This window comes from Oncorhynchus mykiss, chromosome 13 (assembly GCF_013265735.2).
Source record: "Oncorhynchus mykiss isolate Arlee chromosome 13, USDA_OmykA_1.1, whole genome shotgun sequence".
Classification (NCBI taxonomy): Eukaryota; Metazoa; Chordata; class Actinopteri; order Salmoniformes; family Salmonidae; genus Oncorhynchus; species Oncorhynchus mykiss.
In genome coordinates, this window is record NC_048577.1 from 16,381,768 (window position 1) to 16,396,870 (window position 15,103).

Sequence of the window (15,103 nt, forward strand, 5' to 3'; positions counted from 1 at the left end):
AAAAATAACAAATCAAATCCAATTTTATTGGTCACATACACATGGGTAGCAGATGTTAATGCGAGTGTAGTGAAATGCTGGTGCTTCTAGTTCCAACAGTGCAGTAGTATCTAACAAGCCATCTAACAATCCCCCAACAACTACCTAATACACACAAATCTAAAGTGATGGAATAAGAATATGTACATATAAATATATAAACATGACTATATACAGGGAGTACCAGTACCGAGTCAATGTGCAGGGGTACGAGGTAATTGAGGTAGCTATGTACACTACCTGTCAAAAGTTTTAGAACACTGACTCATTCCAGGGTTTTTCTTTACTTTTACTATTAAACTACATTGTAGAATAATAGTGAAGACATCAAAACTATGAAATAACACATATGGAATCATGTAGTAACCAAAAAAGTGCTAAACGAATCAAAATCTATTTTAGATTTGAGATTCTTCAAATAGCCACCCTTTGTCTTGATGACAGCTTTGCACACTCTTGGCATAAGTATAAAATATATTTTGATTTGTTTAACACTTTTTTGGTTACTACATGATTCCATATGTGTTATTTCATAGTTTTGATGTCTTCACTATTATTCTACAAAGTAGAAAATAGTAAAAATAAAGAAAAACCCTTGAATGAGTAGGTGTTTTAAAACGTTTGACCGGTAGTGTACATATAGGTAGGGGTAATGTGACTAGGCAACAGGATACATAATAGACAGAAGCAGCAGCGTATGTGGTGAGTGTGAAAGTGTGTGTGTGTGTGTGTGTGTGTGCCATCAGTATGCATGTGTATGTGTGTGTTGGAGTGTCAGTGTAAGCATGTGTGAGTGTGTGGCTATAGTCCACTTTGTGTGCATAGAGTCAGTGCAAGAGAGTTAGTGCAGAAAATGGTTTATACAGGTAGTGTGGGTAGCTATTTGATGAGCTATTTAGCAGTCTTGTTTAGTCTTTTGGCTTGGGGGTAGGAGCTGTCGTGCCTTCTTCACAACTGTGTGGGTGTGTACGGACCATGATGGATCCTTAGCGATGTGGGACACAGAGGAAACTTGAAGCTCTCGACCCGCTCCACTACAGCCCCATCGATTTGGATGGAGGCGTGCTCGGCCCTCTGTTTCCCATAGTCCACGATCAGCTCCTTTTGTCTTGCTGACGTTGAGGGAGAGGTTGTTGTCCTGGCACTACGCTGCCAGGTGTCTGCCCGCCTCCCTCCTCCCTGTAGACTGCCTCATTGGCGTCGTGTCGTCAGCAAACTTAAGGATGGTGTTGGAGTGAGAGAGACCCAGGTTGGAGTGTTTTTCACCGGCGGGATAGGGAAGACACCTACATGTCAGCCACAGGCGCTGTTCTTGTGCTTTGTGCTTTGCGCCTCTGGCGTACAATCGGGCACTTCACAGGACCGAACGGCACGGGTCTTCGCTCAGGTCGGGATGGAGGGGGAAATATGTAGCTGTTTCCCACAGACTTGGCACAAGGGCTTAGGAGAGAGAGCTACATTTAGGATGAATAAACGGAGTTCAGTCCGTTTGTGGGACTTTTCATTGTGGCCCAAAGCTCACACTGTGGCTAAGCTGAGGGAGAGAGAGAGGTAGAGGGGGCGCTGGAGGGAAAGAAAGAGAGAGGAGAGAGAGACCCACCCAGCCTTCGTTGTTTAGGTTAGCAGCACTAGTGTTTCACTACTCTGTGGATGTGTGGAGGAGAAGGAGATTTCTGTGTGACTGCTTTGTGTTCTCTGTGAAGAGGTTGAGAGCCCCTTGTGAAGGACTGGAAGTCATTGCGTGTGTGCGTGTGCATGCGCGTGCGTGTGTGTGTGTGTGTACATACGTGTGTGCACACACAAAACAGCAGTAGCTGGAGTCAGTCAATCCAGAAATGTGATATTAACAAATGGAGTATCCCCTTTGACAGTTTTGACAGTTACATTTTCAGCAGCTCCCAATTAAGAAGTGCCAGGAATAAGAGTGTGTGTGCATGTGTGTGTGTGTGTGTGTGTGTGCGTGTGCGTGCGTGTGTGGCAGAGAGAATCCTTGCCTGTTTGCCTGTTTCTATCTTTATACACTATAGGTGTGTGTGTGTGTGTGTGTGTGTGTGTGTGTGTGTGTGTGTGTGCGCGTGCATAACACATACAGTATGTACACCACTGTGTGTGCCTGCTTGTCAGTTTCACACTCCAGTCTCTCATTGCCCTCCAACACTCTTTTGATCGAGTCATATATTTCCAATGCCTTGCACCGGTCCAACAGCTCTTTCCTGTTTACTTCTCCCATCTAACCACCTGTTATTAGAAGATATATGGCCGCTGAAAGACTTGGTCTGTAGCTGCCTGGCTATCTCTCTCTCTTTCTCTCTTTCTCTCTGTCTCTCTCTCTTCCTCCCTATTTTTCCCTTCTTCTCCCTCTCTCCCTGTCGCTCTCCCTTTTTTCTCTTTTTCTCTCTTTCTCTACTCTTTCTCTCTCTCTCTGTCTCTCTCTCCCTCCCTCTTCTCCTTTCTTCTCTCTGTCTCTGTCTCTGTCTTTCTCGCTCTCTCTGTCTCTCTCTCTCTCTCTCTCTCTCCCTCCCTCTTTCCCCCTTCTTCTCTCTCACTCCTTCTCTGTCACTCTCCCTTCTCTCACTCCCTCTCTGTCACTCTCTCTTTCTCTCTCCCTTTCTCACTCTCTCTCTCTCTCTCTCTATATATATATATATATATATATAATTACAGGCCTCCATAAAAACACTTGAAAGGTTTTTCCCTTAAACATCAATAGCTAGTGCTATGGCTTGCAGAGTGAAGACTGTCAAGGTTTCACAGAAATGTCCTTTTGGATTTGATAAATAATACTATTTTTATTGGAGGAGGGTACGTCTCTTTGTCCGTCTCTTTGTCCGAGAACACATTGTGTATACGGTTTTTAGTTTGCAGGGCGGTCGCAGTGGATAGACATTATACAGAGTTGAAGGTTGGTTGGAGAAATTGCATTGTTGTGGCAGTGACCTCTGAGTATAGTATGAAATAGCAGGGTTACATTTACAGCTACACCTCAGACAATGTGGCTAACAGGAAATGGAATACATACCCATACATTAATAGGGTTTGTCCTGATCAGGTCAAAGGTTCAGGATCACACCCATATAGGCTACAGGTACAATACTCTAGAGAAGCGATCATGAACTAGATTCAGCCACGGGCCGATTTTGTCTTGAGCAGATGGTCGGGGGGGCCTGAACATAATTACAAATCATTTGTAGACTGCAAATTGACCGCAAGAAGCCCAAACAGATATAATATTTGACTAAAACATCATCATTTCGAACCTTGCTTACATTTGAATACGATCACATATACTGAGTATACAAAACATTAGGAACAGCGTCCTAATGCAACAGTTTGTCAGGGCGTGGACTCTGGTGTCGGAAGCGTTCCACAGGGGATGCTGGCCCATGTTGACTCCAATGCTTCCCACAGTTGTGTCAAGTTGGTTGGATGTCCTTTGGGTGGTGGACCATTCTTGATACACACTGGAAACGGCTGAGCCTGAAAAACCCTGCGCTGTCATAGTTCTTGACACAAACCGGTGTGCCTGGTACCTACTACTGTTCAAAGGCACTTAAATATTTTGTCTTGCCCGTTCACCCTCTGAATGACAGACATAGACAATCCGTGACTCAATTGTATCAACGCTTTAAAAAAAAATCCTTCTTGAACCCGTCTCCTCTCCTTCATCTACACTGATTGAAGTGGATTTAACAAGTGACATCAATAAGGGATCATAGGTTTCATCTGGATTCACCCGGTCAGTCTGTGTCATGGAAAGAACAGGTGTCCTTAATGTGTTGTACACTCAGTGTATATCTCTTTATTATGCGTGGGAATACTTTGGTGCAGATTTCCAAAATTAAAATCACTTATATATAATCACGTATATGAATGTTTTATTGCTCAGAAACCTTGGAGGGCCGAATACAACAACCCGCAGGCCAGATTCGGCAGGTGGGGAACCCTAGTTAACTCTGGGTTGACATATAAAACCACAAAGGACCTCTGTATGACGTGTCTCATGCCACTTCCCTGGTATCCTATCCTCCTTTGCTATAGGTAGGTTAGCGGACCAGGTGTCCTTCTCTGCTATTGTAATAGCAATAGCTCCTCTCCAGCCTCCAGACAAACCCTTGGCTAGTGTTAATGAACAACGGTTCAGTAAACAGCAGTCCTGTCTGTCTGTCAGTACACGGCTTCTCATCACTACCTCGTCAGCCTGGAACGGCCCTGAACCTGGCTTCTCACACAGTGGTTCACAACATTAGTTATAATCCGTCTCTCTCTCTCTCTCTCTCTCTCTCTCTCTCTCTCTCTCTCTCTCTCTCTCTCTCTCTCTCTCTCTCTCTCTCTCTCTCTCTCTCTCTCTCTCTCTCTCTCTCTCTCTCTCTCTCTCTCTCTCTCTCTCTCTCTCTCTCTCTCTCTCTCTCTCTCTCTCTCTCTCTCTCTCTCTCTCTCTCTCTCTCTCTCTCTCTCTCTCTCTCTCTCTCTCTCTCTCTCTCTTCTCTCTCTCTGTCGTTCTTTCTCATTTCCGGTCTCTTTCCTTTCTTGTTTTGCTCTTAATGGAGAGGGAATTTTCAGCTAATCCGAGGCCCACTCCACCTACAGGTCAAATGCATTAGCTTACGCACAGCTCGGGGCTAGAGACTTTTGAGGATGGTGGTCTTGTGAGGATTTGTGTGTGTGTGTGTGTGATGTATCGCTGGTGCTCATCCCAATTACCCAGCCAATCTTTCTATTACAGATGATCCAATTCCACTCTCTCTCCTCTCTCTCTGGCTTTCCCCCTCAAATCGGATTACATCTGATGGGGATAGACAGGGAGAGCTTTGAGGAAAGATCTTCAGTTCAGGTACAATATCCCTTCCAGAAATACTCTGACAAAAACACTACTTTCCATGAAACCTTCGTTTATAAAGGTATTTTGCGGGACATACGCGTTCAAGATAGCAGCTGGCATTCTCAACCGTGTCCTATGACCAGATTCTCAACTCTGCCCCACTTTTCATTTGAACTATATTGTCTTATAATAAAATAGACCTTGTGGAAAGGAGAAAAATGCAACCTCTGTCAGGAGTCTCATTTCCCCTCCACGCCCTTGGGAGTGCGGGCAGAGTGTACGGGGCACACGCCAGGGGCGCTGGCATCCCTTCCTGCTGCCTCTCCCTCTGGGCTTGTGGTCTGGCCACGTGGCTCAAAGTTTGTCCTGATTCCAAGCATGGAAACTCTGAGAATGTTGGCTGAGCGCTAGGCTAATTTAGGTACCGTTACAGGGCTGAGGGCTCTCTCTCGCTCTCTCTCTCTCTCTCTCTGCACTCAACTGTAAGATGGCTGGCCTATTCTTTTACCTTTAACTGAAGCAGAAAGCTGCAGTTGGTAACCTGAAGCCATGTTCTTCGTGCTTTGGTGGGGTTTGTGCCCAATGGCCACAGAAGAAGAGGATGTTCTGGATCAAGGGTAGAGTTAGTTGTGGTCAGAAAGAGGGTGGCAGGGTTACTGGAAAACTACCGTCAAAGCTTTCAGGATTGACAGCAACATTTACTACCATAACTACATTGATTTCAGACCCCTTGTCTCGAGTGCCAACCTTCTCACAGTAAGAGAGTGAAACATGATACTGGTTTTGTTTCTCACAGTATTTAAGTAATGTACTCTGATGGGAAGGGTTGCCTTGGTTTCATTGCAGTAGATACACACGGCAACTAAAATAGCTATTCCTCGACTTAATGCCTTTAAATTAGGAGCCGAGATGCAGAGAAACTCAAACCACTGCACTTTTCCCCCTTCTCTACTCCAGTGTTTATTTCAGTGTTTCTCTCGAGTTCTTTCATCCCATGGGCTCATGCGTTCTCGAGCACTGCGTGAAGTAGAATTACCGCAAGACAAGAGTTCACCTGTGTGTTATAGTGTACAGATCTAGACCCAAAGATCCGTTGGGTCTTTCCAGTTCCCACGGTTGTGTAATAAAGCCTACAAAAGCGTGTTAATGACTAGCTCCAAAACTACGGCATCAAGCCTTGGGATACAGTAAGCTTGAAATTCCAACCCCTGGATCCCATTCCCGTTCCAATCCATGGTATGATGATGGTGGGCTTCCTAAGACTTCCATGGCCTTTCCCTGGAGTCTTGTTCCAGGCCAAGGCCGGATCTGGTGTCTGGAAGCTGGAAGAGGAGAGCTGGAGCTGGGAGTGATAGACGTTACCACATCTAAGCACCTGTTGCCTTGGGACTGGGGAGCTTCACGTGGAACCTACAGGGTTATAACCTAACAACACTCTCAATTGACTTTACCAGAATATAGCCAATTTCTCCACTAACTCGAATCCATACATCACCTCACCCCCTTCTGAAATGGGTTAATACATGTTCCATCAAGACACCTGGAGGCACCGAGCTGTGATTTGTTGAGATCGAATGCCAAGGTTCCAATTTATATATAGAGCCGCAACTGTGAATGATTGTGGTTGGAGGGAGCACTAGCTCGCTATTCGCTAACCCCTGTTCCCCCGGATCCAGACATCTGTCTCTAGAAACTCAATACCCCGGGCCACTAATGCATGTCCAGACTTGATTCATGTTGTCCATTCGTTTCCTCAGTCGGTCTGTCTTTTGTGTGGATATTGCGCTGGAGTGGTATAGCCTGATCCCAGATCTGTTTGTGCTGTCTTTGGCCAATATCACAAGGTAGCACAAACAGATCTGGGACCAGGCTGGTCGTGGCAGGATTAAAAAGGAATAAGGGAAGAACCTGTGTTCTGTTCTGGCAATACTAGACAGAAAAAATATAAATTAGTTTGAACCCTTCCCTCCCTCCCCCTTCAGCCCCCTTTTATTGCCTGACTTGTTTACACCAACATGTCTTGTAATTAGTGGATTAAAGTTGCTAGAGAGAGAGAGAGTCCAGGGCTGCATCTCACACGGCACCCTATTCCCTTCATAGTGCACCACGTTTGACCAGGGCCCAAAAGGCTCTGGTCAAAAGTAGTGCAATGTACAGTATAGGGAGGAGTGTACCATTTGGGCCGCAGGCAAGGAAATAAATGACCACCATTTCAAGCTACAAATACTCACTATGTTGACATTACACTGAGTAAATCTGACTGCTGCTGATTGTTTAGAGTTGGTTTGATTCTCAGTGGAAACATGTGATCATTGCCGTGGAAATGGTGGGATCACATGGTTCTTCAGTGTTATATGGGTCGTGAGTTTGTTTCATAAGTGGGGAGCTGCTAAGTGTGTGTGTGTGTTTCTTTGTGTACTTGTGCGTCTATCTGTGTGCGACTGTGTGTTCTGCCACTGAGCTCTGTCATCTGTGTGGTTCAACCAAGGGTAGCTCCTCTTGAGTCACTCTTCACAGGTCACATGATTGTCAACAGGAAGTGATGCGTGTCCATCCGCGCGCGTGCGCTCTCTCTCTCAATTCGATTAAATTCAAAGGGGCTTTTATTGGCATGGGAAACATATGTTTACATTGCCAAAGCAAGGGAATAAACAATAAACAAAAGTGAGAATAAACACATTTAACAACATCAACAAAAAACTATTAGAAATGAACAGTAAACATTGCACTCAAAAAGGTTTAAAGAAGATAAATACATATATCAGCCATGTCCAGTGTTTCACAATGTGCAAATGTTCCTCTCTCTCTCTCTCTCTCTCTCTCTCTCTCTCTCTCTCTCCCTCTCTCTCCCCCCTCTCTCTCTCTCTCTCTCTCTCTCTCTCTCCCTCTCTCTCTCTCTCTCTCTCTCTCTCTCTCTCTCTCTCTCTCCCTCTCTCTCCCCCCTCTCTCTCTCTCTCTCTCTCTCTCTCTCTCTCCCTCTCTCTCCCCCCTCTCTCTCTCTCTCTCTCTCTCTCTCTCTCTCCCTCTCTCTCCCCCCTCTCTCTCTCTCTCTCTCTCTCTCTCTCTCTCTCTCTCTCTCTCTCCCTCTCTCTCCCCCCTCTCTCTCTCTCTCTCTCTCTCTCTCTCTCTCTCTCTCTCTCTCTCTCTCTCTCTCTCTCTCCCTCTCTCTCCCCCCTCTCTCTCTCTCTCTCTCTCTCTCTCTCTCTCTCTCTCTCTCACCCTCTCTCTCCCCCCTCTCTCTCTCTCTCTCTCTCTCTCTCTCTCTCTCTCTCTCTGATACAAAGCGGACTATTTCACTTAAATCCCAACTCATTCCCACAACTCCATACATGGCGTGCCTATTATAAGCCACTGTGCATGATATGAAGAGGGGCCTGCTGCAGCTGTGGGCCGTAGCCTACAATGTTATCCATATTCAAAGCACATTTCCAACACCAACGCCTTGTTACACTGCACCTCGGATTTCACAAGCAGTGCCGGGTTCACGTGCTAGTCGGAACTGTTGAAGCTAGGGTTCTAAATGTCTTTATGCGACCAATAACATTTGATTTGATTTGACTAGGGAACTCAGAAATGTACGTCTTACTGACTGGTGGTAGTTATATACGTTCAACCAGTTAGCAGGTCGGACATTTCGGAGTTTCCGTTTTTTCCCGACTAGCATGTGAATGCAGCCATAAGGTCCTCATAGCAGAGTTGGCGTAGGGATATATGGTGTCGAATTCATAGAGATACTCACTGACAATAGAGGAAGAGACACATTCTGTGTGTCTCTTTTTTCCGCCCTGACTCCTCTAATAGTGGTCCAGAGCCTCACAGCCTTATCCAATCAGAACGCTTCAGAACACTCACACTCATTCTCTCTAGGCTGGTTACCAAGGAGACAGAGTCAGGTCTGAGAAGTAGAGTAGCTACAGCCATAGTCCCAGTTGGTATTAGATAGAACGTTGCGGCCCTGCTCGCCTGTGGGGGAAACAACCGGTGGTTACCTAGGTTACCCCATTGGCTCACAGCAAATACTTGACCTTTTTCAGATGCAATTTTCTTGTTGTCTGCGTGTTTTAGTCAATTACAAAACTACATTTTTAGAAAAGTACAAGATGTCTAAAGATGACTTTTCAACATTGCCTGCTCCCGAACGTTCTCACTACGTAGAAAAACATAATATTGTAGGGTTCCCTCTCGCCACTTTTCGTGATGGCACTAGCAGCCACGCGAGTGAGTGGACTATACAGCTACAAGTAATGAGTGGAGTTACAAACTGACTTCATCAAGCAAGTTAAATGTCTTACCTGTGATGAAATGTTTCCCACATACATAGGTACGTGCATCCTACTTGGACACGAGGATCCCACATTTCCCACTCTCCAACGGCAATTAGCCTGAAGCCACAGCACAGCGTTCTTACAGCAGGCTCTATTTCCTTACATGGGAGGATAGCGAACCGGAAGTCGGGATGTTTTTCACCTGGTTACATTAAACAGAGCAACTGCTTTTCTACATTTTTTTGTTATTTCTGTATAACAAAAGAATCGACCACAAGGTTGCCTTTTATAGAATGGGGGTAAATTGTTGGGCGTGGGCGAGGAGAATTTCTTGTTGTTATGTGAATACCGACTGGGACTATTGTTCTGAATGAGACTGCGTTCTCGTGTTCTTTTTTCTGCTCCATATCATCCTGGGATTTTTTATTCCCACCTGTTTTGGTGGTGCCGGAATGAGCTCCCCTCGCCCCTGTTCGGAGAGACAACATTATTCTGTTGGAGGAGGAGAGATGGGGAGAATAAAGGGAGAGTTCTGGGTATTTTAGGGTGAGGGAAGAGGAACGTCAATCGGCTGCAATTTTTTAAAAACATTTACAAGTTTTGAATTTGGTCCAACGAGGCAAACTAGGATCATTTGGATCGAACCACTAATAAACAGAGTGGAGATAGTTAACTTGATTCAGTATGTTGAATGAGGAAATTAGACAACTCAGCAAACTCTTTGCACACACACACACACACACACACACACACACACACACACACACACACACACGCACACACACACACACACACACAATAAATACTTTAAATAAATAATTAATAAATAATCCACCAATCAAATTGACATTAAAAAAGGTTCCAAACATTTCAAAGTTCCTGTATGCATGGCACTCAAGGGTACAGACAGCACCTCCTTCTATGCTACGCTTCCCAGGACAGCTGAAACACAGCAGTACCTAGCCTACTGCTTTGCCCTAGTTTTTGTCAGGCCTGCAATCAGGAGGTCGCACACTGCAAGGCTGTGTACGTGGCAGAGACTGCCAAATATAAGCGCCACCAGCTTGCACCTCCACCCGAGGCTGTCCAAGCGTGCCGTGAGGGGCTGGTATTTAAGCAGCTTGTCGGCAAAGGCCTGTTCCATGTAGCCGTCAAATGAGCAGCCCACTTACAAACACACATGCACGCACACACACACACACACACACACACACATTTCCCTTATCTTTTCTCTCTCATTCTCTCTCTTCTCTTATTACAGTACATATGCTGCAGACAGTTATAGGCTTCTTCACCCACAGACCCATTTACGTTTCCTAATCCCTAAATCCCCCCCCTGCATGATTTATTTAGGGGTTGAAATTGGACAAACACAATATGGCCGACACTGCCTGGCATCTCTGACCTCTGCAGTTTGTGTGTGTGTGTGGAAAAAGTACCCCTGTGTGTATGTGTATGTGTGTGTGTGTGTATGTGTGTGTGTGTGTGTGTGTGCGTGCAGTTCCCTCTAACCCCGGTGTCAGCACTTCTCATCCCTTGGTACCACGATGGCTTTATGAATAAATCGACTCACATTAACTCCTCTCCACCGCGAGCAGCAAAACACCATGCAGCGTTTGTCCTTGTCCAGCTGGGAATTTAAAATGTGTCCGAGCTTTGATATGATATAATCTCTGATGTTGTGATCGTGGTGGCGGGGAATTTTAAATACTGAGCCCAGCTGTTTCTTTCAATGAAATTCAATGAAATGAAACACTTTTGAATTCCTCAGTGAGCTGTATTGAGAAGAAGTACATTTGTAAATGTTTGCCAAATATTTCTCTCCCTCTTAATAAATGAATTTTAAAAAAAATGCTCTGTGTGTTGCTCTTTACAGATGCAGATGCTTGACAAGTTCCCAATCGAGGGAGGGCAGAAAGATCCCAAGAAGAGAATCATCCCATTTCTCCCAGGTGAGTCTCCATCATTTCTCCCTGTCCAGTCTCCATCATTTCTCCCAGGTCAGTCTCCATAATTTCTCCCTGTCCAGTCTCCTTCATTTCTCCCAGGTCAGTCTCCATCATTTCTCCCTGTCCAGTCTCCATAATTTCTCCCTGTCCAGTCTCCATCATTTATCCCTGTCTAGTCTCCTTCTTTTCTCCCAGGTCAGTCTCCATCATTTCTCCCAGGTCAGTTTCCATCATTTCTCTCTGTCCAGTCTCCATCATTTCTCCCTGTCCAGTCTCCTTCATTTCTCCCAGGTCAGTTTCCATCATTTCTCCCAGGTCAGTTTCCATCATTTCTCCCTGTCCAGTCTCCATCATTTCTCCCTGTCCAGTCTCCTTCATTTCTCCCAGGTCAGTTTCCATCATTTCTCCCAGGTCAGTCTCCATCATTTCTCCCTGTCCAGTCTCCATCATTTCTCCCTGTCCAGTCTCCTTCATTTCTCCCAGGTCAGTTTCCATCATTTTTCCCTGTCCAGTCTCCATCATTTCTCCCTGTCCAGTCTCCTTCATTTCTCCCTGTCCAGTCTCTTTCATTTATCCCAGGTCAGTCTCCATCATTTCTCCCTGTCCAGTCTCCTTCATTTCTCCCAGGTCAATCTCCATCATTTCTCCCATGTCAGTCTCCATCATTTCTCCCTGTCCAGTCTCCGTCATTTCTCCCAGGTCAGTCTCTCGCCATAGATGGCCATAAGGTCTAATGACATTACATTATCCATAGGGACTTATTGGGGTTTATAAGGAAGTACAGTCTGACTTGAGGCAGACAGACACCACCATGACAGTCAAGTCACCTATAGCGCTGACTCGGCAGGAAGTTACACCGCGTCAGTATCCTGTGTGTGTCAGTATCCTGCTCGTATCGACGCCCCTCCTAGTGTCGTTCATACATTATTCATCTGTCGGTCCATCCAGTTGACTGTCTCTCTGGGTTGCAGCAGCAGGCAGGTGCTGACAGTGTGTGTCTGTCTGATGTGTGGGAGTGAAAGACACACAATGAAAAAGAGATTGAGGAAGAGATGGTGGAACAGAGAGCGAGACAACACTCCTGCTGTGTGAGTGAGAGGCTTCTGTCTGTTTACTGTTTATGTTGGTCAGGCTGTCTTAAAGCCTAATGGAGACCACATGCTCTCTTAGAGCCTGATGGAGACCACATGCTCTCTTAGAGCCTGATGGAGACCACATGCTTTCTTAGAGCCTGATGGAGACCACATGCTCTCTTAGAGCCTGATGGAGACCACATGCTCTCTTAGAGCCTGATGGAGACCACATGCTATCTTAGAGCCTGATGGAGAGTGGAAACCACATTATCTCTCAGAGCCTGATGGAGACCACATTATCTATCAGAGCCTGATGGAGACCACATTATCTCTTAGAGCCTGATGGAGACCACATGCTCTCTTAGAGCCCGATGGAGACCACATGCTCTCTCAGAGCCTGATGGAGACCACATTATCTCTCAGAGCCTGATGGAGACCACATGCTCCCTTATAGCCTGATGGAGACCGCATGCTCTCAGCCCTCTTCCTACCCATGCCTGGCTACCCCGAATGTTTGTTTCGTCTCCACAATGAGTCTGGTATTGACTTCCTCCACGACCCTTCTAGAACGCGAACACATTCGGACTGTCTGATTGGTCCTGTGGCAACCCAGGGGAGTCAGAGGTGAAACTCACAATAAAATAAGACAGAGGGAGACTGCTTTGCGGTGCTCAAACCAAAGTTGTTCTTTAATAAAGGTTGGGGAGAAATACAACTGAAAGGTCTCTCCGGTAACGGGTGGCTCACTGTGTCCGGCTGGGCGGCTCCTCGGACCGCCTGTGTTAATGAATGAGAGAGAGCGAGAGAGAGAGAGAACGATGAGTCCGGGGTTTCAATACATGCTCTCAACTTGTGCCGGGTGGCGCACTGCCCGGGTATGGGTCTTCTTCCTTTGGGGCCAAAGAAAAGGAAGAGAGAGAGTCAAACATCACCTAGTATCTTCTTAGGCGTCTGATCGAGGTGCTTCTCATTCCCACTCCGGTTCTTCTGAGGTGTACCCTCTGCCTGTCTGCCCAAGTCCCCGAGTGACTGCACCTCTACTTATACCCATTTGGAGTAACAAGGGACAGGTGGGACCAATTCCAGGTGCCAATTGGTTGCAGCACCTGGACTGGGTAATATTGGTGTTGATTCACCAGCCCCAGTTGGTGCCTGTAGAGCTGTCCATGGTGCTGACTCACCTTGGCCTGGCAAGCCCTCTGGAGCTGACCAAGGCCCTGCTCCTTCCTTTGTAGCTCCCTGCTGGCCCCCTTGGTTGCCACAGTCCCAGAAGCCGATGGGTTGGGCCCAACACCCCTCGTCGCCGCAAGCGGCCTCTATGATGGCAGGTTCTAGCCGAGGTATGTAGCCAACACATAGCATTGGGAGAATTCAGAGTCGTCAGGCAGTCCCCACCCCGCCAACCCACCTCACATTAAGCCACCTGGGTGTCAACCAAAACATCCACCTCTATCTGTTTACATACCATTTCTAACATTTATTTTGACCGGAGAGTCTGATCGAGATATAACATCTCTTTTGCAAGAGATACCTGTTCGAGAGGGCAGTAGTCAGCGGCGTTCCAAAATGAGTCGCACCAAATACAATATCTTCGTCTAAGTCCAGATGTGGAAATGTGTCCATGGCAACTTCTTTGAAATGATGGTACCCATAGGATTCACTCAATTACACACAGTGCTAGCAGCTGGCCATCAACGACTTGGGTTAGGTATTGCAAGTCAGAGTTCTGGTTGAAAATTGCCTGTTGTTTCCATGATGGTCTCTGATCTAAGAAACTCCAGCACTGCACTATTATCCCTCTACTATTCATCATTCAAAGTCTTTCTGGCAATCAGAACGCACACAGTCTGTCCCCAGCTCTTCCTCTCTTCCTCTGTGTCTTCAGTTCATAGGAAGGGTCATTTGATCCCTTCCTGTGGGACTGTAGTGACCGTGGCGTGCCCTGGAGTAGGGGGTGTTCTGATTGGCTGGTGCCTTTTTTATTTGAAGTCACTGCGTTAGACTAGATACATAACCTCCAAGCACTTAAATCCCATTTGATATGTTAAGTGGGCAAGTCACAGTTAGAGGTCCTCGCAGGACAAGACCGTTCACTATGAGAGTAAGAGAGTCCGATTGTAGTGGTTCAGAAGTCTTTCATGTGTTACTGACATCTAGAGTTAGCCTGTGGTAATACACAAACAAACCGAAGGGTTGCCCACTGCTACGAGACAGGATTGTACTGGTCTTTCATTTGTTATGGTTTTACACTCTATAACATCTCAAATGTGTCCCTTCTCATCTATTCTCTCTCTTTCGCTCATTTCCTCCCCCCCTCAGGTAAAATCCTGTTCAGGCGGAGTCATGTGCGGGATGTGGCCATGAAGAGGCTACGTTTCATCGATGACTACTGCAGGGTGAGTGAGGGGGCATTACTGTCAAAACACACACACACACACACACACACACACACACACACACACACACACACACACACACACACACACACACACACACACACACACACACACACACACACACACACACACACACACACACACACACACACACACACACACACTGTAAACATCCTGTCCCACTTGTTGTCCCCCCTGTCACATGTTAGGGGTCAGTGGTCAGGGGTGACAGATGGTAACCTGACACACTTGTCAGCAACACCTCAAGCGTGACGTTAAATACGGGTGTTGTAGGGACACGTGTTGACTGGGGGGGGGTTTCCAGTTTGCACCACAATAAGATGGTGTTGTTGTTTGCACATTTCTGTGCAAATACGTGATGCAATACAGTCTTGTCTTTTAACTCATCTTATTGCAGAGTTTTAAAAGTATACGTTTTTGTTATGTTCAGGGGCAGTTACCAAGCAAACCTACATTGTCCCATCTGAGGAAATGTTTTTCAAATACTTAGCTGAAAACACATTGTCATACTTACTGGTCTCTAAGGCTTTGGTTTATTCTG

At 46.2% G+C, this 15,103-nt stretch overlaps 1 protein-coding gene across 3 annotated transcripts in view; it reads left to right on the forward strand.

The window, feature by feature from the left end:
• LOC110485783 (SH3 and PX domain-containing protein 2A) overlaps nt 1–15,103 on the forward strand; it is a 119,612-nt gene that overhangs the window by 22,257 nt on the left and 82,252 nt on the right. For all 3 annotated transcript variants that reach the window (XM_036940435.1, XM_036940433.1, XM_036940434.1), the window contains exons 3-4: nt 11,000–11,075; nt 14,465–14,541. In XM_036940435.1, coding sequence (XP_036796330.1) covers nt 11,000–11,075; nt 14,465–14,541 — 153 coding nt within the window. The remainder of the gene's footprint in view (nt 1–10,999; nt 11,076–14,464; nt 14,542–15,103) is intronic.